Genomic DNA, 21202 nt, shown 5'->3' on the forward strand with positions numbered 1-21202 from the left:
GGAACAAATCTGAGATTTCCCAGCTGAGCCCACTGTTGCTAACCAAAACCCCAGCACCTATAATTTCCTGATTAGACTGTTTTTTATATTTTATTTCATTCTTTGACCACAAATAGACAGTTTGAAACACATCGATTGATATTATAACATACAGCAAATGTAACTTATTGTTTTCCATCCCCATCACCGTGTTACCGATTTAATAACTTTTTTTTTTTTTACCTTAAAAATCAGGAAGGGGGTTATGGCAACTGGAAAAGGAGCAAGGGAATGTTGACATTTTGGCAAGAATAATTTGACAGTCGCTGTGGGGTGATGAATTAGGGCCCGTTTGACACCTTAATGCGCTTTATAAAGGCTGCTTGCAATCACTTGCTCTGGAAAAAGGTGGAAATGAATTGATTAAAAGCTCAAGAGAATCGAGGGGTGGAAGTGTAAGTGCGTTTGAATATTAACACAAGTGGCACAACAGCATGCTGCTCTCTATCATCCTTGGTTTGTAGTCGTCTGTTCGTCCAGCCATCTGTCCATGCGGCTGTCTTGCTGTCTGTCTGTCTATCTGACCGTCCATTTATCGACTGTATGTATTCATCTGGCACTATATATTTAGACGTCATCCCTTTCTTTCTGTTTCCCTTTCTTTTTCTTCCTATCTCTATGTGTCCATCCTTCTATCCGTCCATCAATCCACATATCCTCCTATTCATCTCTCTACAGTTCAGTCTCGTTTGCCTGAGTGTGAATGGCTGACATGTTCAAGGTGATTTAACACGTGCTGTCGCCATCCTTTATAAATCATATTTTACAAACGGTACTGTCGCCCTCTGCTGGCCGCTTTTATATACTAAGTAGAGAATTCCCAGTCCTGGACTTCTCGTTTGAATTTATTGCTTACTAAGTGCGTGGCTCTGAACATAAGCGAATTTGCGTAGAAAAAAGGCTAGTGGACTGTTGGCTGCAAAGAAAGTCTCTGTTCGTACATTTGCATTAATTATTCATTCTCCTTAAATGGTATGTTTAGCTTTTAGCAGCCTTGTTAATTGGAATATTAGTTAATATATTGGTCATCGACACTAGATAATTCAACATGCACTTATTAGCCACAACTTGGACGGACTACATGAGATGAAGTGCATTGTTAAAAATGATGATGAATTATATAATAGTGACAATAAAAAATACACTGTTTTATATTCAGTATAATTAAAACATACAGAAACATTGAATTAGAACAAGCAGTTCAAAAAACAGCCACAAATAAATGTGTTTTCATATTTCCAGTAGTATTTTAAATTGGATTTCAATTTTTTTTTTTTTTTATTCCAATGGGCTTAATCTGTAAAAAGAAATAAATAAATAAATTGAGATATCAGCTGCAATATATTTTTATGGGACACCTTGCATATCAAACGATTGAATTGATCATTTTATCACTATGTTTTTCTAAATAATAATATTATAGAGTGCTTATTTTGTTAAAATACGACATAATACAAAACGCTTTAGGGGGGAGGGAGGCAGGAAGGGATCAATGACTTTTACATCCAGGGAATGATTAACATAATTTATTGCCGAATGATTTTGCTGATAATGAGATTTGTGGTCAGCAAACCCCAATTTTGCACTTTCAGAAAAGGGGAGGGGGTATGTGGATATTTTTTTCTTTTCTGTTTGTTTATTTTTCCTCTCCTCTTCATCTCCCTCTCCCTTTTTCTCTCTCTCTCTGCTGCAGCAGCCTTGTGACGTCAAGGAGGGCTGGAGCGCTTCCTCCTTGCTCCGTATAGCGGCAAAGGGAGGGAAAATGAGCACGAGAAGATTCACACAGCTAGGTGAGTCTTTTCATTCTTTAAGAACAAATCCTATCATATCCTTAATATATATGCACGTGTGCGCGCGCGCGCGGCCGATCCATCGCGTCATGGGCGCTTCCCGTGCGGCTAATTGACGTCCCCCCTATATTAGCGGTGGGAAGCTAAAAGGAGGAGGAGATGAGGGGGGGGTGTTGCGCTCTTTTCTGCAGCTGCACCCCATGTCCGCGCACCTTTGCAAGCAAGCAGGGCCCTCGATCGTTTACGCACCAAAAATGTCATGTGCTGATTGTTGGGGCTGGTCCACGCCCACATGATGTTATGCAGCCAGTTCCTACCTACCTGCATGGCTGCCATGTGTGATGGTGATCAATGGAGCTGCTTGTGCTCGGCCTGCTTGGAAGGTTGCTACACGAGATGCAACGGCCACAAGCCGGACTTTGTGCACGCCACAAATTTAAAGCACAGAATATCATATATCAAAGGGGTGGGAAAGTGGAAAGTTTCTGGTAAATTTCCATAAGTCAAGATCAGATTTTTTTAACATTATAAATGGGAAGTTCCCATGAGAATTACTGAGAATTAATTGGAAAAGTCTCATTAGTCCTTTTGGATAATTTTATAGACACTATTCACAATGTATTTTATGCTAACAAAAAACATTTAAAATCCTTTTTTACAGCCAACCTTCATTCTTCTAAATTTATAGTTGACTCATAAATTCTAATTGAAGGCTTTAATTTGTGGAAAATATGGTAATTTCTCAGCCCTATTGACTTAACACCCTCCAGAAAAATGTCTCTCTTTACTCCGAGGCAAGAAGAGTGCAAGAATAGTTTAGCAAACTCGGTGTGACTACAAGGCGTGACAAATCAGACCGGCATGTGCATGTTGTAGAAAAGGGAGGAACAACAAAAAGATGCTGAGATAGGATGGAACATCCTCCAGCGTGGTTGACTTGAGTGCATGTGTGTGGTATGAGAAAATCCATTAAATTGCGTGTGTGACATTAAGATGAAGTCCATCATTTTAATAACTTGACAGTGAACAACCGCGACACATACTACACCGCGTAAACACAATATTTACCCGGATTGATGTTTCATGTGGGTTGCTTTAATAGGCAAAATATGTCATACTGATTCTTCCCCCTGTCATAATAATCCAAGTTTTATTGTAATATACTTTGGCGCTTTGTGTATTTATCGTGCGAACCCATGGGCACGTTGTTGGAGCTGCATGTGCAATGATGTTCGTTCAAGCGTTCGTTGCAAATCAAAGATGTGGCTCATGTTTCTGGCCTTTGAGGGTGTCAACTTTTATCACAGTCTAAAATTCTCCATGCCTAGAAAAATACGAATGAAAATGTCACTTATGCAACGTATTCAATCGCTTTCTCTTTTGCAAAAAGCAGGAAAGGAAATAATGACCCACAATTGGAATGTCTCCTGATATTGTTCCAAAGTGTTCCGTAGCCATATGTGGGTCAGTCTACCCAAATGGTGCAGTCATCAGAAAAATATTTTCCTCAAAATTATTTATGTGCAGTCGGGACTGTCTGGGGATTGTGCATGAATAGTGAAAGTCTGTGCATAATTGATACCCTGAAAAATTTTATTGTTTTGGTTACGGTCAATAATTGCTAATAGAAGTCCAGTACTGGAAATGATTTCACATCCCAGGTTGAAATACTTGATGTAAAAATCAAACATGAATCTTAACAATGTGCAGCATTTGCATAGTGTATATTTTGCATATCACGTCCTCTCAAGCTTGGGATGAACATGAGAAGACCTCAGACATTCATCCACTTATCTCACCAGACATTGTCTGCCTCATTTGCTTCACAAATCCTTCTTGGAGCCTTTGTCGCCATTTTTTTTTTGTGTGTGTCTTTAAAAAAGGTCACAGCTTTTCGTATTGAAAAAAGCATAAACACAAAATATATCATAGTACTTTATATTGTAAACTGGTAGTCTGGAGTAGGACTTATGTGCACTAGTGGTGCTAAGATTTTTTTCCTTGGGTGGCCATGGGGATTTAAAAATATCGCAAATGGTCTACAAACCTTTTGTTTTTTTTGACAAAAGCCATAAATTTATTCACAAAATTCTGATAAAAATTCAATATGTGCCACTTATGGGAGAATATGAAAAAAAATCAAAGAAAAAATATATTAAAAAATACTCAAAAGTCTATTAAATGGTATAGCACTTGTAGGATCCATACATATTTGGGTTTGGGAGGTAGTGCCCCCGCAGCCCCCCCCACTAGCTCCGCCAGTGCGTATGTGGTCCGTGGAAACACCAGGTCACTTTAGGTTTAGGTTCTATGCCATGTTGTTATTTGCTAGCGAGGGTATAATTATTTCTTTGGATCCTTGTCTCAATCAATAGTAGACAGTGGTAGGCCGGGTTGTGTGTCTGTGTGTGTCTGTGTAGTGATTGTTATGAGTGTAGCCATCAGCTCCCATTGGAGGAAGTCATTGAGTCTCACTGTCCCATCATTCCCCTAATCTCGCTGCCAATACCAATTGGGTAGCACCACAGTGAGTGCTGCTTTTAGCATTCTTCTCGTGTTGCACAAAAGTGACACATTACAAAGTCCCGGAGGTCTGGGTAGCACGTTTTCAAACTATTGCTCAACGTCAAAACAAATGAAGAGGAAGAAAGCGTCCCCATGCTGTGAGTGGACTAAGAATGCTGACAGCCAAGCAAGGGGCTCCTCTGAACCAAAAATTTAAACAGATGGAGATAGTGGACTTGAGGACAAAATGTTAGTTGTGTGGAAGAAGTGACGTAAAAACATTTTTTTTACTCGTACAGGTTGTACGAGATAAGAGTCAGCACCATTTTATGAACTATCTTGGATATTTTCATTTTTTGTTATTATTCTAATAATAATCATAAAGGCTAATCATTATCAAGGTTAATGATTATTTTACACATATATATTATAAATAAATGCTTTTTGTAAATAACAATACTAATAATATAATATTAATGGTGAGAATAATAAAACATAGGAACAAGTCATTATCATTTAAGTAGGCAATTATGCATTTATAGTTTAAGCTTGTACAATTTTACGAGCGGTACTTTCAGTGGTGGCATATTATTGTATACTGATTTTTTCATTGCTTATACCGTACGCAATCACAAAGTTACCTTAACGTGCAAGTATTTTTAAGTTTAAAGCCGTTGCTTGGTCAATTTGTTTTGCTGGGACTGTGTTGCATGCAAATATTTGACTTGAGCTGATTTATTTATTTTTTTCTCCCCTCACCGAGGATGCAGTTTGTCAGAGCGATTGGACAAGCTTTATCGAATATGAATAGAAATAGATTTGGCTCCCTCAATGAACCAGCATGTTTACAAGTTAGTTCTGCTCTTTTTGCCATCCTTCATTTGTGGACTTTTACAATATTTTTTCTGTGTCAGAAAGCGGAATAGCAATAATACTGAAGTGCTTCTGCTGTGCCCTTGGCTGTCAGTTGCCGAGCCTCAGGTAGTGAACTTGTCCTGTCACGGGAGTCCCCTCCCCTTCAGCGGTGCTAAAACACTTCGACATGCTCACGCAGGAGCTCGCAGGCCTCGTTGAGCTCCTAGCTAACCCTCCCGAGGTAGCTTATATTGTATGTCTTTAGACGCGAGTAAGACATGTCAAAGGCTTCCACTGCCAAAATGCTCGAGTGAATGTGCGCCGCTTGTATTTACTCGCAAGCCTGGACTGTCAATATAGCGCGGTGGAAAAGGTGCTTTTTCATAAGTGTGGGTTGATTCTCGTGTCACACCTCTGAGAACACAAGTCTTTTTATTATGCGCCTGGTAACACACTGCTTGTTTGACCACAGTGTCGCAATATCGCTGGCTAAAGAAAAAAAATAAAGCTGGGTATAGGCCAGGCTTGATTTGTTGCTTTTCTCACACATGCAAGCAAAACAAATGTGCACTAAAAATCCCAGACACACAGGAGCAAACTTTTTGCTGACTTAAGTGAGGTAGACACAGTGATTTATAACATCTTAATCGTGGAACATGTGAGAGACTAGGAAAAAAAAAAGTCCAACTGTTTTATTGCTTTTTAAAATCCTCACTGACGCTAATGTAAGTACTACTTTCATATTTAGATAGTAATCTTGTACTTGAATGATTACTAGAGATCTAACGAATGATATTTTTACCAAAAATGGTATGTATGTATTCGTGTCTGGCGTAGTACCAAGACTGACCTGTGAGGGGCAGCATCTCGCTACAGAGAAGAAGAAAGCATCGTAGAAGAAGAGGCTTTAGCTTAGGAAGTCAATCAAACTCTTCTTTTTGTGATTTTTTTTGCTTTTTACCATCTTTCAGAGCCTTTTGATAGTCTGGCTTTCACTGCCTTTAATCAAATATATTCGTATTCCGCTTAACGCTCACCTGCACTTCTAATTAGATCCAATTCATTCTGTGTAGCAATTAGTTCTTTATAAAGATAATAATGTTCAGTTTTGAGGTATTAATTTAACAAGGTTTTTATTACTACGCTTGTAATTAGGAGCTGTGTTCTACTGTGTTGTGCTGAGAATGTTTACCAGCCTTTTTATAAAGTAGCTTTTTAGTAGACAATAAGTCGTGCAAGACTACTCGGCCCCATTAGTGAGGTGCAGTATATTTGACGCCCTGTCATGGTAGAATGGCTATGGCAGAATCACAGTACAGTTGGACACAAAAGGTGCCGTGACGCCGATTGATTTCCAAGTTGTTTGAAATTAAATTTAAAAATATATATATAAATTGGTAAATTTGTAAAAGCCAACAGTGATTATGCGGGGGATTGTTTTATTATGATCCTTTTAAAGGCATCATCACAAGCGTTTATCTTTTCGTGACATCTAGTTAGAAGGTTGATGACTGACATGTTGTTTTTCCCCGTTGAGTGAATGCAGGGATTTTCCTTTTTTATTTTTTTGGGTTCGACACACGTCGCGATCCTGCTGCGAGAGCTGAATCTTCCCCTGCAGGAGGCGCCTCTCAGGCGTTCCAAGCTCGGAACGCTTCCGTGCCTTTACTGTTTATTTGACAAAGGTGACATTTCCTGGCACACGCTGGCTGGGAGACTCAAGGCCATAGCTGACTGCTGTGCCATCTAAAAAAAAAAAAAAAAAAGTTTGTTGGCTATAGTTATTAGTAGTTTTAGAGTTTCCATTGTTGAGATTTGGGTACATGGGTTCTTGTCATGCAATGGTAATCTAAATACATGGGCTGCCATTGTTCCTCAAATGGTGGCCATGGTAATGCTTGCATTATTTTTAAACGTAAGACAGAGCAGACAGCTGCTACTTTGTACATAATCCTTTTGAGTAGCTTGCAATCCAAGACTGCCCTATTAATCAACACAGTGCTTGATTAGAGAGTTTTGATTATAGCGAGGCCTTGAAGGCAAAGGAAGGCTTACTGGAGTTCAGGAGCACTCTCAGTAATGGATCCATTTCCTGTTGCTTCCCTCGGTTGTCCTTAAAGCACTTTTACATGTATGACAGATTGTCACAGCAAGTGTAGGCCAGTGGAACAAGGGTTTCATGTTTCCATAGTTTCCTCAAAATCATATGTATTATTAATGATAACCAAAGATTCAAATTATAAATCTACTGTTTACTTGTTGCTTTCTTTGGACATAAAAACTGGATTAAAGTGGATGACATAAAAAAATTCAAGAAAAATCTAGCTGTGCTGGACCATTATTATTATTATTATTATTATTATTATTATTATTATTATTATTATTTCCTGATTTTGTTTGTTGTAAATGTATACCATCTCAAACTACCTAGTATGTCGCCATCTAGTGGTCGACACAGGAATTACGGCCAAAATCGAGAGTTGATTGTACCAAAATTAACTGATCAGCTATTTTCTCAAACTGCTTTTTTGTTTTCTTCTCATCTAGGCAATGATGATGGCGTGAAAAGACCAAGTGAGAGTTGCCACTATGTGAGCTTCTAAGATCTGTCATCAACCTGCTTGGTCGACTGCAAGTGTTGTCACCATGAGAGCATCCGATGGGTCGTTGACCCGCCGGCGCCACCGTCCGGTTGCGTGAGCGCCGTCCGATTCTCCCCGCGGACCCTGCGCGGCATGGCCTCTCTGGACCTGCCGTACCGCTGTCCTCGCTGTGGGGAGCACAAGCGTTTCCGAAGCCTCTCATCCTTACGCGCCCACCTGGAGTACAACCACACGTACGAGACCCTCTACGTCCTCTCCAAGTCTAACAGCGTTTGCGACGCCGCCGCCCTGCTCCCCCTCGTGACAGAGGGAGCCCTCCTGCCGCCTCCCAACAATAACGAGTCCTTTGAACCGCTTCGGCCGTCGGCTTTGAAAGAACGCCGCTTCCCCTGTCGAGAGCTTCCGTGCGTAGACGACTTGAGTTTGACGCCGGCGAGCTCCAACACTTCGGCCAGGTACATCCCCAATGTGGAGTTTCCTCTGGGGGAGATTTTGATGAAGACGGCCATGACATCCACAGACCCGGGCCCCTATGGGAACCCCAGTACAGCCGTGGCCGTAGCAGCTAACGTGGCCGCCAGTGCAGTGGAGGCGGCTTATGAAGAAGGCCTGGCAAGGTTGAAGGCACGCGCCTTTGAACGTCTTGAGCTGGATGAGAGGATGGAGAAGCTGTCTGAAGAGGTAAGGCCATTTTGATGATGGGGACAAACTACGTCCAATTTAGGCTAACAGTATTGCAGTATCAACTTTAAACCAATAGAGGGTGCTAATATGAAGCGTTGGGGCAAAATTATCCGACTTAACTCCGTTAAAAGCCTGAAAATTGCATTGCAAACCTTAGGTAATAAAAATGTCAAATTAATTCAATTAATTGAATTAATTGTTCCGATTCAGTGAATGGAATCGCCAACGATCGGATATATTATGAAAGAAACGCTTTTGTACGCTACCGACATTAGTTATCGTCCTTTGTTAATTCCCAACACTGTTTTTCATGGACAAGAGCACAACTTAAACATCTGTCATCCTGTAGGTGGAGCAGAAAATAGCGGCCCGAGTGGGCCGTCTCCAGGCCGAGCTGGAGAGAAAGAGCTCCGAGCTAGAGCGGGCCAAGCACGAGAGCGAGCGGCTCAGCCAGGAGAAGCAAGAACTCGAGGACAAGGCCTTGGAGCTGTCCAGGCAGGTGGACGTGTCGGTGGAAATGCTGGCCAACCTAAAACAGGACCTGGTGAACAAGGAAGCAGAGCTCAGCCACAAGCAGCAGTAAGTTTGGTATAATCAAACAGATGAAATCCAACTTTGTTTTCATTTAGTAGAACCCACTTCCCTAATTATAAACTGCATATACCCCATTTGGAAAAAATAATCCGACTCAAAGAATCTCAATTACAACCTCATTGTGAGGGGTTTTCAACATATCACGTAGGGGTTTGACGCCAAATCATAATTCTTCTCTGGGTAATGTGCACAGTGCTGCTTTTTGTATTGCTGTGCCAACCAATTCTTTTTCTATCAGCCTTCATTAGTGGATTGATTTTCTGCAGCTCTCGACTGTGTCCTCTTTCACCGTGGGAAATGAGAATGCGTCAAAAATCCCATTTGCAGGCGAGAGTTTCGGAAGACTGAGGCCTGTTTCTTTATTTTTTGCTGCTGGCTGAAAACAACTTGGATTATAGCATTGCTGCTAATCAAATCTGACAATTGCAGGTGGTTTGAGACAAGTCTGTCCCGATACTTTTGTCCATTTGTCTGATTGTCCTTTAAACTGAGCTACTTCGTGAGCTGGCTCATTTTTCAGGTTCTGGAAATAGAAGGCTTGTTTGGACATGAATCGCACAGTGTGGCCATGGAAATCTTTTCTGGAAATGAGTTTGATAAACATGTTTGAAGTTCTCATACAGCACAAGGATTTTTTTTTTCTTTGTACTCAATAACAGCCAGTGAAGCATTTACGACGTTGCCCAGAAAGAGAACAAAAGCTATTTGTTAATTAAACGAGTGTATAGTAAAGTTAGATTAAAGATGCGCATATTTTGTTTTCAGCTTCTGTTTACTAAAATCTACTGTTATTTATTGTAAAAAGTATGTTTAAAATATAGCATCATTTAAAATCCCAATGAAAATTTACTTATCTAATATCCTAAAAAAATAATTTATTACATTGTCATTGATTAAAACGGTAGCTTCTTGCACAAGTAGCTGGCGGCCATGTTTTTTTATTTTTATTTTATTTTATTAGGTACACCCTTCATACCCTAATGAGCTCCAAAGCAATATATTCTGCCTTTTCGAAGATAATCCAAGGCTTGTCAAAGCAGGATATGTTTTTTTTTTCTCTCTCGTTCTGCCTCTCTATTTCTCTGTTTGTCCCCGAGGAGAAGCTGGCAGTCAAACAGTGAGATCATTCACACTCTAAAGTACAGAACAGCTAAGCAAAGATGGAAAAAGAGCATCACCGTCGGTGCGTGTCCGACTGAGTCCATGACTAAGCATTCCTTAACGGAGACACGGCCTTTTAAAAGTCACCGCGTGTTATGAAGCTTTTACAGAATCACGGTTGGACCATCAGAGGTGAGAAGGACGAAAATATGAGAGTTGCTAGGCGACAACAGGACACTTAAGCAAAGTCCTCCGAGCTGCGGCGGCGACGGGATTCATAAATGTGACAAATCAACTAAAGACTGATGAATTATTTTCTGCCTTGGAGGTAAATGAAAGCAGGGGAGTAATTCAAGCATGAATTCGAACAGTTTATGCAAAACACATTTGAGCCGTTCAAGAAAATTCATTTTTGAGCGTGAGGGTCAATTACGAGTTGCCAAGTTTTTTCGCGTGCATTTTTTTATCATTCATTTGGGTTCTTTCGGTCAATCATCTTTATTCGTTAAATATTGATGAGGCTTCACGCAAAGTGTCGGCGACACCTGTGAAAGGATCTTCATTAGCATTCAAAGAGAATCCCTCTTTCAAAAGCTCACATGTTTTATTATTCAGTTACATGGAGGTGTCTACACTGTAGTGGACGAGCTTGATCTGACAAGAGGACTGCAAATGAAGCGCTAGCTATAAATATCGTGGAAGAACGCAATACGGTTTTAAATCTCATGAGAGAAATATTCACTTGTAAATAAGGCACCTACAGTTTTGCACCATAACTATCCATACATAACATTAATTTTAATTGGGGATACTATGAACTATTCTAGACGACACTGTGACTAGCGCTTTGCGTGTCTCTGTTAGCATGTTTGTGAGTAAATTTTACTACTCCGTCTGTCCACATCAGTACGTCATTATTTCAAACAGAACTAAAACTGTCGTCAAAGATCATGTGTTATGCGGCTCTCGGTATAACGCTGTGCCTAATGTTCGGGCCGGTCTATTTTTAAAATCTGTTTGCAAGAGCTCTGAATCAGCCGCACATAGCAGATGGGGGAGACAGTTGAGACGGATAAAATGGTCTTTGTCTTACAAGCAAGCACACAAGCAGTCGCATTGTGTCAAGAAGTGCAGACAAAGATTCATAAATTCAAATTATCAATTGTTGCCATGTCAAAGATCTTATTGCTCGTTTATGAAGATGGGTTCGAGTTAATTGAGCAATTATTAAAAGACTGACTTGTTGCTTGGTGTCTGTGGATCTCCAGGAGTCATTTTAGAACGACATGAGAGAAGTTATCTGAGCTTGATGGTGCATTATTTTTAGCCCAGAGCGCCCCAATTTCAAGAAATATTAAACTCTTGCATAAGAGCACCTTACAATCAGCATGTGTCATACTCTGAGGTTCAGGTTCTGTTTTTGAAACAGACTTAAGACCAGGTAAAAACAGGTCTAAGTTGTGGCGCAGGTTGTGTGATGTAATTTTGTTGACATGCACATTGAAGATAAATAATGATCGTTTGTCATGTCAAAACCGTACAAAATGGGTTAAATATTCTATTTGTCTCCCAGGGAGGTGGCCCAGATCGACCAGTTCCTGCAGGAGACTGCGGCGCGCGAGGCCAACGCTAAAGTTCGCCTGCAGCAGTTCATCGAGGAGCTGCTGGACCGTGCCGACCGTGCTGAGAAGCAGCTGCAAATCATCAGTAGCTGCGGCACCACGCCCAACGGAAGCTTAGGACGCTGCAGTCTCCAGGGCAAGGGCAACGGACGCCAGGTAAGGAAAGCGTTGCACCGGCATCACGCTGGGGTTGCAGTTTCAAATATATGGTATGTTATTAGAATAAAATAAAAGGCCAGAATTGACAGGGATACATAAACTAGTCTTGTTTATCTCATCCCACATGGATTAAAACGAAACAGCCGAGCATGTCACTTATTCAGATCATCATCCAGAATCTCGGGAAGAGAGGGCTTGAGAGGAACAGAGAGAGAGGCCACCTGCTCTATTGCACAGATGGATGCGTTTCCGTGGAAACCAGTTCTTGCTTCTTCTTCAAGGATATGATTTTGGTGTCGGGGCGGTGATTGATCGCCATTGATTATAGCAATTTGATAACCTGAAAACTCAACTCGGTCAAACTTGGTTCAGTTGAGTGACTGGAAGCAAAGTGACTCCATTTACCCTTTTTACTTTTTATAGCGGGCGCAAGGCCAATGGCAGGCTGCATTTTACATTTAGAGAGGGCAAGTTTTTATTTCGTTGGCAGCTGCTCACATTCGTGTACTGTAAAGTGGATCTGAATCCAAAAGCTCCGGCAGCACACAAACAGCTTCAGGGCAAAGCGAGAGTGAAGGTCAGATTGTGCTCACACTATTAAAAAAAAAAATAATCTTGTGATGAATCTTTCTTAACGCTGCACTCTTGCTCCACCTTCAGGTCAATCTAAGAAATTGATTTGCTCTGGTTATTTTGCATATTTGTTTGTACTACTGCTGTAATACAAGACATGAGCAGCCTAAATTATGTAATGTCATAAAATTGCAAATGAGGCTTCGGTATGATTTGATGTTTAGATGTATTTAAAGCCTTCTAGCCACTTGGGAAGCAATTAAAGACCCAGCAGGAGAATAAAAGGTGTCTCCCGCCTACACGCAGCCCAGCATGCGTGAACACAGGTCGCGGCAGAATACACTTTGCCACATTATTCATACAACTTCAGACTTTCTTGGTTTTTTGGGGAAAAATCGACATCTTCATGTGTGTCCGCAGAGAAACTCCAGCATCTCTGGAAGTACAAGAGGCATCTACCAAGCATCTGAAAGACGCTCCTCCCCTAGTACAGGGTAAGGTGCAGCTGTTTTTTTTTAATTTTCCCAAAAAAATTGATTGATATATTTGTTGACTTATTATGATTGGACAAGTACAGTTAGTTCAGGACATGATAAATACGCTGTGCCAGCTCAGGCATACAAGAAGTCAGCAGGTTTGAAGAAAAACAACCAATCAGAGAAAGAAGGCGGAGCCTGTGAGGTGTCAATTATTTGTCACGTAGTTGCAAGCCCACTCCACATAAATTGTAATTTAGAATTACAGTTTGGTGCACAGATGATCATTTGATCTCCTAAAATAATGCTTTATTTATTTTGTAAAATTACTTTTTTTGTAATATAAAACTTTATTCTTACAATTTTGACTTTATCCTCACAAATTACAGTTGTATTTTGTAACATTGCACCTTTTATGCATGTCAAATTGCAACTGTATTACTTTATTCTCACCAATTTGTGACAGTTTTGTATCAATTCTTTTTTTCAATTTTTCAAATGATCTTCTCAGTGTATACATATCATATATACATTGGCTAGGAGCCCCGAGTGAAAGCCAATTTGTCATTTACAAAGACACGCTCTATCTCAGGAACACTTCTTCTATGAGCTAAGAGTGTGACTGTACAAATGCATATCTTGGGAAAATACTGTGTTAGTTCACACATTGACATCCAGTCACCGCGTGAGGTCCGACTGAGCCGCCAGTTGGGGTGCAAATGTTTCTTATTGGGACGTCACACACTTCCCGGCCTGGAGTTAGTCATGGAGACACCCGGTTGGGCCCATCAGCCTTCTGTCTTAGTGATGAGCTCCTCATCTTGGACTAACTGTGCAACTGTTCTGTGACCTCAGCAGATATTTATACAACCAACATAAGCCTTGTCTTGCGTCAATGTGATTGCTATTTTTATTTTTGGAAAACGATCAATCATTCGCCGCGCGAGGTTGACATTTGTGTTTGCAAAAGTGATCATCTCAGTTCATAGATGCTATTTTTTACACATCATTAAGTAATTAACAGACGATCCTATTTGATCTTATTTGCTAACCAAAACAGCAGCACCACAACAGTCAGGTGAATTCAATCATATCGAAAGCTAGTTCTCAGCGCAGCGAAACTCTGATGACGTGGATTCAATTGTCACGATTTATCTTGTCATTACAGCGCATCGGGTCGGATCAAGTCGGTCTCGCAGGGTTCCGGCGGATACGATAGCGACAGTGTGGAGATGCACCCCATGGAGGAGTGCCCCGAGGCTCAGTATTATCACATGCAGTGCCGCCTGAACAAAGTGGCGTACGAGCGCTCCCCTGGATGCGGCGGAGGGGGCAGGAACTGGGGGCTCCGCAAACAGGCCATCCAGAACTGGCAGCGGCGGCCTTACAGGAACAGCACCGAGGGAGAGGAGGGAGACGTGTCCGACGTGGGCTCTCGGACAACCGAGTCCGAAGTGGACATGTGGGAGCAGGAGAGGAGAGCGGTGGCGGAAGTGCAGCAGCAGTCAAGCGCCCCCTATCCTTACCACGGCAGGGCCGGATATCGACCCAACGCAGGTAACAAGGTCACCAAAACTAGCAAAACAGCTGAAATTTGAAGAAACTGTTTTGTTAGTGGTAAACAAATTCTTAAAAAATAAATCTAAGAAACTATACCCCTTAAGTTCATTAAATAACTAAAGTTCACTATAATTATTGTGAAAAATTTATTAATTTTAGTATTGTTGTGCATCCATACAGAAGACGGAAAGAATTCTTAAACACTCATTCCAGAATTGTAGTTTCCTTTATTTTATTACAAAATCTTAATAACGTTTCCCTACACTCTACAAATATAAAAGAAAAATGAAGTTAATACTAAATGTCATAAATGCTAAACTAAAACAAGGCATTTAAAAAAAATAGAAATAAAACCCAACAAACCGCTTTAAAAAACTACCTAAATTTAAAAACAAACAAGTGAGACAGAAATAAAAAACAATTTGAATGAAAATTCAAAAAATATTTCCCATTCATTGCGTTTTGGGAAATCTTTTCAATTCGACTTTATTATTTTTTTCTTTTTACATCATCAAATTCATGACTTCCCGGAAAAATGACTTGATATCCTACTTTAAGCCACAGTGCTACCTAGTGGTGTATTCATAGCATAACAACTGAGAGGAAGCGTTTTTCGGGTTGTGATGCGTTTCATACTCTTTCCAATGCTATACCATGACTCAAAATGTGCTGCCAGGACCCCCATACGACAAACGTTTATGTCATCCTCGACATGGTGTTCCTCTGACGTAGTTCCTAGATGGCTTTCTCAGATATTATCTATATTCGCATACGCACCTTTTTTTTTTTTTTTCTTAGCAAATAAATTATTTTTGGGTTCATTCTGCAGTCGTAAGTGTAGGCGCAGTGTATATGTGAGGAAAGCGAGAGTGTCAGCGGTGGTTCACAGGCCTGATGGTTGGGAGCAGACGGACGGCCTTGGATGAAGATGAAGATGAGTCACCTCCCGAGCCATCTCCCTCCCATCAATGCTTATTTTAGCTCTTTTTCGCAAGCTGCACACACACAAAGCTGTTAGGATCACTCTGCAAATGAATACCTTCACACCTATATATATCTAAAGTGTCTGTACATCCGTTACAAATGCAGCTCAATCTGGTGCAAGCAACGTATCGGCCAATTGAATCAAATATGTCAATTAGAGGCCTGGACTAAAAATATGAGGTGTGTCAGAAAAATTCCAAGACTCACCATCTATGTTTAAAACCCAAAATACAAGATGTGTCAGAAAAATTCCAAGACTCACCATCTATGTTTAAAACCCAGTCTAAATATTTTTTCTACGTTCAGTGGAGAAAATAGGCGACACTTGTAACAGGGTGGGTTCCGCGGTGTACCGATAAAATCGGAAAAACATGTCGATCAAAATAGTTGTCGTTTAATTTGAAAATTGATTAATTGTCTCTCATTTTTTCCCCGACTGTTCATCTGTCAACAGGTCGAAGTGAAGGCGTCTACAGCAAACCGTGTCGCCACGAGAAGAGCCCGTCTAAATCCAACGAGGTGATCAGTCCCGAGATCCTGAAGATGCGTGCTGGTTTGTTTTGCATCTTCACCTACTTGGATACCAAAACGCTGCTGAGAGCTGCCGAGGTCTGCCGAGACTGGAAGTTTGTGGCCCGCCACCCGGCCGTGTGGACCAGAGTTTTGCTGGAGAACGCGCGCATTTCCTCCAAGGTTGGTTGTCTATTTAATTCTTGAGTTCTAATTCAAAGAAACCGTTTTATTTCAAGTCATTTTGAATTGGTTTGAAGTCACAACCATGACAAATCTTCTTTGTGTGTTAGTTGCTGGGAACGTTGTCTCAGTGGTGCACTCAGACGCACTCGCTCATCCTGCAGAACCTCAAACCGCGACAGCGCGGAAAGAAGGAAACCAAAGAGGAGTACCTCAAAAGCACACGGTGAGCTGCAGAAATACAAAATTTCTTGTTGGAGCTTGTTTTCACATTCAATACATATTTTTATCAACTACCAGAAATACATAAAAGTTGCATTTTTGTTGGTATGCCTGTCAGAGGGTGTTTGGAGGAAGGACTGGAGGCCCTGCTGAAGGCCACTGGAAGTAATTTGCTCATCCTGAAGATCTCGCATTGTCCTAACCTGCTGACTGACCGCTCCCTCTGGCTGGCCAGCTGCTACTGCCGAGCTCTGCAAGCCGTCACTTACAGGTCCGCCTTCGTAGGGTCGCTCCAAGGGTCAACCATTTTTTGCAACAAGATCTTCAAATTTTAGAAAATATCTATTTCTGCATGTTTCAGGAGTGCCACAGACCCAGTCGGACAAGAAGTTATCTGGGCCCTCGGAGCTGGGTGCAGAGACATTATCTCCCTACAGGTGGCACCATTACACCCTTGGTAATTATGGCACTGAGAAGAAAAACGAATTAGGTTACGACATTACGCCTTAACCTGATTTTTTTTTTTTTTTCGCTTTCAGTCAACAGCCGGCTCGTTTCAGCAACAGATGCTTGCAGACCATCGGGAGGTGCTGGCCGCATCTCCGTGCGCTTGGTGTCGGGGGGGCTGGATGTGGCATTCAGGGCCTGGCCTCACTGGGTAAATGACAATTATATATTTTGGGCACCTCCGAGCTACTGTGAGACCTCACTTAATCCAATACGAGAGAAAATTGATGTTTGATGTTCTACTGTTTTTACAGCACGGAACTGCATGCGTCTTCAAGTGCTGGAGTTGGACCACGTGAGTGAAATCAACCAAGAGGTGGCAGCAGAGGTCTGCAGGGAGGGTTTGAAGGGCCTGGAGATGCTGGTGCTTACCTCCACGCCTGTCACCCCCAAAGCTTTGCTTCATTTCAACAGTGAGTTGGAAAGCAAATATAAAAGAGGCCATCCATACTTTGCTGTGATTCGATATTAAATCAAATAATTATCAATATTCCCTTCATGAGCATTCCTTGCATTGCGTCCAGGTGTGTGCCGCAACCTGAAGTCCATCGTGGTGCAGATCGGTATTGAAGACTACTTTGAAGACCCCAACAGCCCCGAAGCCAGGAAACTATTTGATGAGATGGTTAACAAGCTCCAGGTAACAATTTACAGAATCGCTTGTATGTTTTTGAATATTCTAGAAGATGCCCGAAGATGTTTCATGGGGGTACATGGGGTAGCCCTTCATTGTCATAAAGTGTTGTCCCTTCATTGTAGCCCTTGACAACGCTTTCAGTTGAACCAACCATGTTTGGCAGAATTTTGTTCACTCTTCAGGGTGGTGTGTCAAATTTAGAACACATTTTTTTCCTCTCCTCATGGACTTTAAATCTTCCATTTATTGACTGTGCTCTGCACCCACCTGCACAACTGTACGCACATCTGATGACTAACAGTTGCATTTATTTTTACTCCCGACTACACACAGACCAGAGTGCAATGCAACAAAACAACAAATTCGATTTTACCTGATGCTGGGATCCAGAATTTTTTTTTAAATAAATAAATACTCCTTGTCTCTTATAGGCTTTGAAGAAAAGACCCGGCTTCTCCAAAATCCTCCATGTGAAAGCAGACAGTCTGTGCTAGCATCATTATGTCGAGACGTCACCGCCGAACACCATTCAAGTCAAAACGACGCTGCTCCGTGCGTACGTGTGTATGTGTGTGTGAACAGACGTAACACTGAGCCGCCTTGATGAACCCGTATTGAGGCTCATTCATGCATAAGAAGACTTTTGTTGCGGGCAAAGTCATCTGCTGCACTGCTGTGATGACTTGATGTGGTCTCATGGCAGGCTCCTGATGACACTAAAAAAAAAGATTCCTTGCTTTTTGGATCAAGGTGTTGTCTCAGACTGGAATCTCATTGTGGAAACACTCGGAGCAGGGTCATCGGACCACCCGCACACTGCTTGCTGTGGAGCCAAGGGTCACATTAAACTTTCCACTTGAAGTAAGATTTAAGGCCCGAGCCTTGAGACTGAATTGAAACTTGCAGCTTCAACTTCCTGCACAAGAAGCGTGCTTGCCTACTTCCTGGTTTGGCACTCATGTATTTCTTCTATCATCTTTTGCTTTCATGATGTTTTTTTTTTTTTTCCTGACGGTTTAAAAAACCTCAGACAAACCGAGAGAACAGCACGCGAGATCCATCTTCATCTCCAAAGCCTGTGTCTGCCCTCGTTGCGGTGAGATTTTTTTTTTTTTTAAATCCGACGTGCCATTGAGGTGGGAATATTTCATGTCCATCAATCACACTTCAGAATTTGGTCGGCCTCGACTGCAGGTGCCGATAAGCGTAGTAAGATTCTGCGATCCATGCCGCACATGAATAAACACCCAGTTGCCGCCGCGCCTACCATTTTACCGGCTTGTTTTATATTAACAACACAGGCGGGGTTTTCATACAAATATTGAAGTAGTTGAATCTAATATTTAATCTAATTTATTCATTTTTTTAACAACGCCTGAAGAAAAACAACCAAGTTTGATTAAGGATGTATTAATCCTTTGCCGTGCACTTGCATAACATCCTGTGATTGGCAAGAAGTATTTAGCTAATTTTAATTTAATTTAATTAGCTAAGTTAGCTAATGACGACAAGAATTAAAAAAAAAAGATGGATGGCCATTTTGTATTTAGCAAACGGAAAAAAACTGGATGTTTGAATGTGTGAATGTTTCTCTCAGCATTCGCACAAAAGCGCCTTTTTAAACAAACTGCATCATCAGTATTAGTTCTGTTCTTTGTGTTTCCTGGAAAAAAACTAAACGACAGGCGATCTTTATTTTAGAGTGATGATATGAAAACCTGGTTGTGTCTGCTTTTACCAGTGGAAAAGTACTAACACCAAATTGAGATTTTTTTTGGAGCAGGAGTAGCTAGCAATACTTAAATCCGTCTATAGAACCAAAAGTCAAATTCTCTTCTGCCGCCACATCCGTCGTATTTCATGGATTTGTGCAACGTGCAATGTGAAGTTATGGAAGCTCGTCTTGGGGCAAAAGCTTCTGACAGCAAGTGCATTCGACTTTTGTTTTCTAGCTCGCACGCCCGCTTTGTGACTCGCAGAGGACAACCAATCATTCAATCACGACATTCCTTTTTAAGCATTTCAACACTTTCAGGGATTTTATGTTTTGTTTTGGGGTTCTTGAGGATGTTGAGTCTGTAAATCATATTTTCGCTGTTGTAAGAAGTATGGGACCCGAAATTCAGATATTTAATCAATTGGCCGATTAATCGGTTTTTGGAATTTTATTTTGCTAAATATCAGAATGGCTTCAAAGAATTCATGTTGCTTGTGCCCCAGTTGATTTTTTTTATTATTTAATTAATGCTAGTCTGGAAAAAATGGTACATTTGACATTTTTGACAATCCTGCCTTTGTTGTTGGCTACTTTGTACATAAAATGTATGCCCCGCCCCCTAAAAAAGAAATATCGGAGGGAAGAAAAGAAAAGCATCAACATTTGATCAGCAGCTGGTGGAAGACGCTGATTGTTTACATTGTGCGAGCATTCTCATGTTGTGTGACATAAGAGAATTATATGATGTAAAACAGTCGTGTTCAAATTGTGTCTTAGATACTTTATATTAAATGTGCATCATTCACATAGAGGTGGAAATTATTTAAAGAAGATAAAGATGATAACGCCGCTATTTATTTCTATATATGTATATATATTTAGGGGAAAAAAAACAACATGTATAATGTTGGCATGTTTGTGTTGAAGCATCATTAAGTTGCCTTTTAAATGTTCTGCTACTGTGGCAAGAAATGTGACGCTTGCGGTTTGACAACATTTCTTTTTAGTTGACTGTTGTTGCACTATAGTGAGAGAAAATATAGAGACATAGTATATATACAAATATATTACAGATGTTTATGAAGAGTGTTGTTTTTAAATGTCGGGCTGTTTCTTTGTATTGGACACAATGAAATGCACTTTTATTTGAATGATCATCAGCCCATTGAGAACTTAATCATAATACACATTGGCAATTTTTCATTGATTGCCAAGTGCTTTTTCAATTCATTGCCAATTGATGATATTTGCATATAGAGTGTGAGGCCTGCTGAAGATTTTCCGCCAATAGCAGGTGCCAGATAAATCCACTTTTTCAGCATTTTTTTTTTAATTTATTTAACTGATGAACCAAATGTCACCGTCACGCATTAACCTTATTGTCATATTGTACAAACTGTACATACTTGGGCCTCATGTATGAACGATTGTACTTATTCTGAAGCGTATTTTGCATATTACCTCAACACTTATCTGGGTGATTAAGTGAGTGCGCGTGTGTATGTGTGTTGCAAATGCTAACATCCATGAAGTCTATCCATGATTGCAAAAAAAAAAAAAAAAAAAAAAAAGTCTTGACGGTATCAAAACTGATGATAACTGCAATAGATGGTTTTATTTCTCATTTGTTGTCATCAATAAACCCGCTTTAAAATATGGAGTTTACTCCGAAATTTATTTGAGTTCATCTTCGTGGCAAAAACCAAATTAATATTTGAAGTACCCGTGATGTTTTTTTTCAGATTTCCAGGCTAACTGCATGGATATGATTGGTCTTAAAGGCAGCGATGACACTGCATCGGGCCTAGGGGGTGCTATAGGGCCGTCAGAAATCTGACGGAAGTGGGCGTGGCTATATTGCTGAGCAGCAACGGTGCATTT

The 21202-nt window shown here is 40.8% G+C and overlaps 1 protein-coding gene across 1 annotated transcript; it reads left to right on the forward strand.

The window, feature by feature from the left end:
• Nucleotides 1-1698: 1698 nt before the first annotated feature.
• fbxo41 (F-box protein 41) lies at nt 1699-20977 on the forward strand. Its single transcript, XM_049721174.2, has 14 exons — nt 1699-1829; nt 7737-8473; nt 8826-9055; nt 11745-11949; nt 12946-13019; nt 14170-14558; nt 16000-16238; nt 16349-16464; nt 16579-16731; nt 16822-16917; nt 17000-17118; nt 17222-17380; nt 17492-17607; nt 18036-20977. Exons 2-14 carry the CDS (start codon nt 7925-7927, stop codon nt 18096-18098), a joined length of 2508 nt encoding a protein of 835 aa, XP_049577131.1. The 5' UTR covers nt 1699-1829; nt 7737-7924; the 3' UTR covers nt 18099-20977.
• The last annotated feature ends 225 nt before the right edge of the window (nt 20978-21202 follow it).

The sequence above is a fragment of the Syngnathus scovelli genome, chromosome 5 (assembly GCF_024217435.2).
Source record: "Syngnathus scovelli strain Florida chromosome 5, RoL_Ssco_1.2, whole genome shotgun sequence".
Taxonomy (NCBI): domain Eukaryota; kingdom Metazoa; phylum Chordata; class Actinopteri; order Syngnathiformes; family Syngnathidae; genus Syngnathus; species Syngnathus scovelli.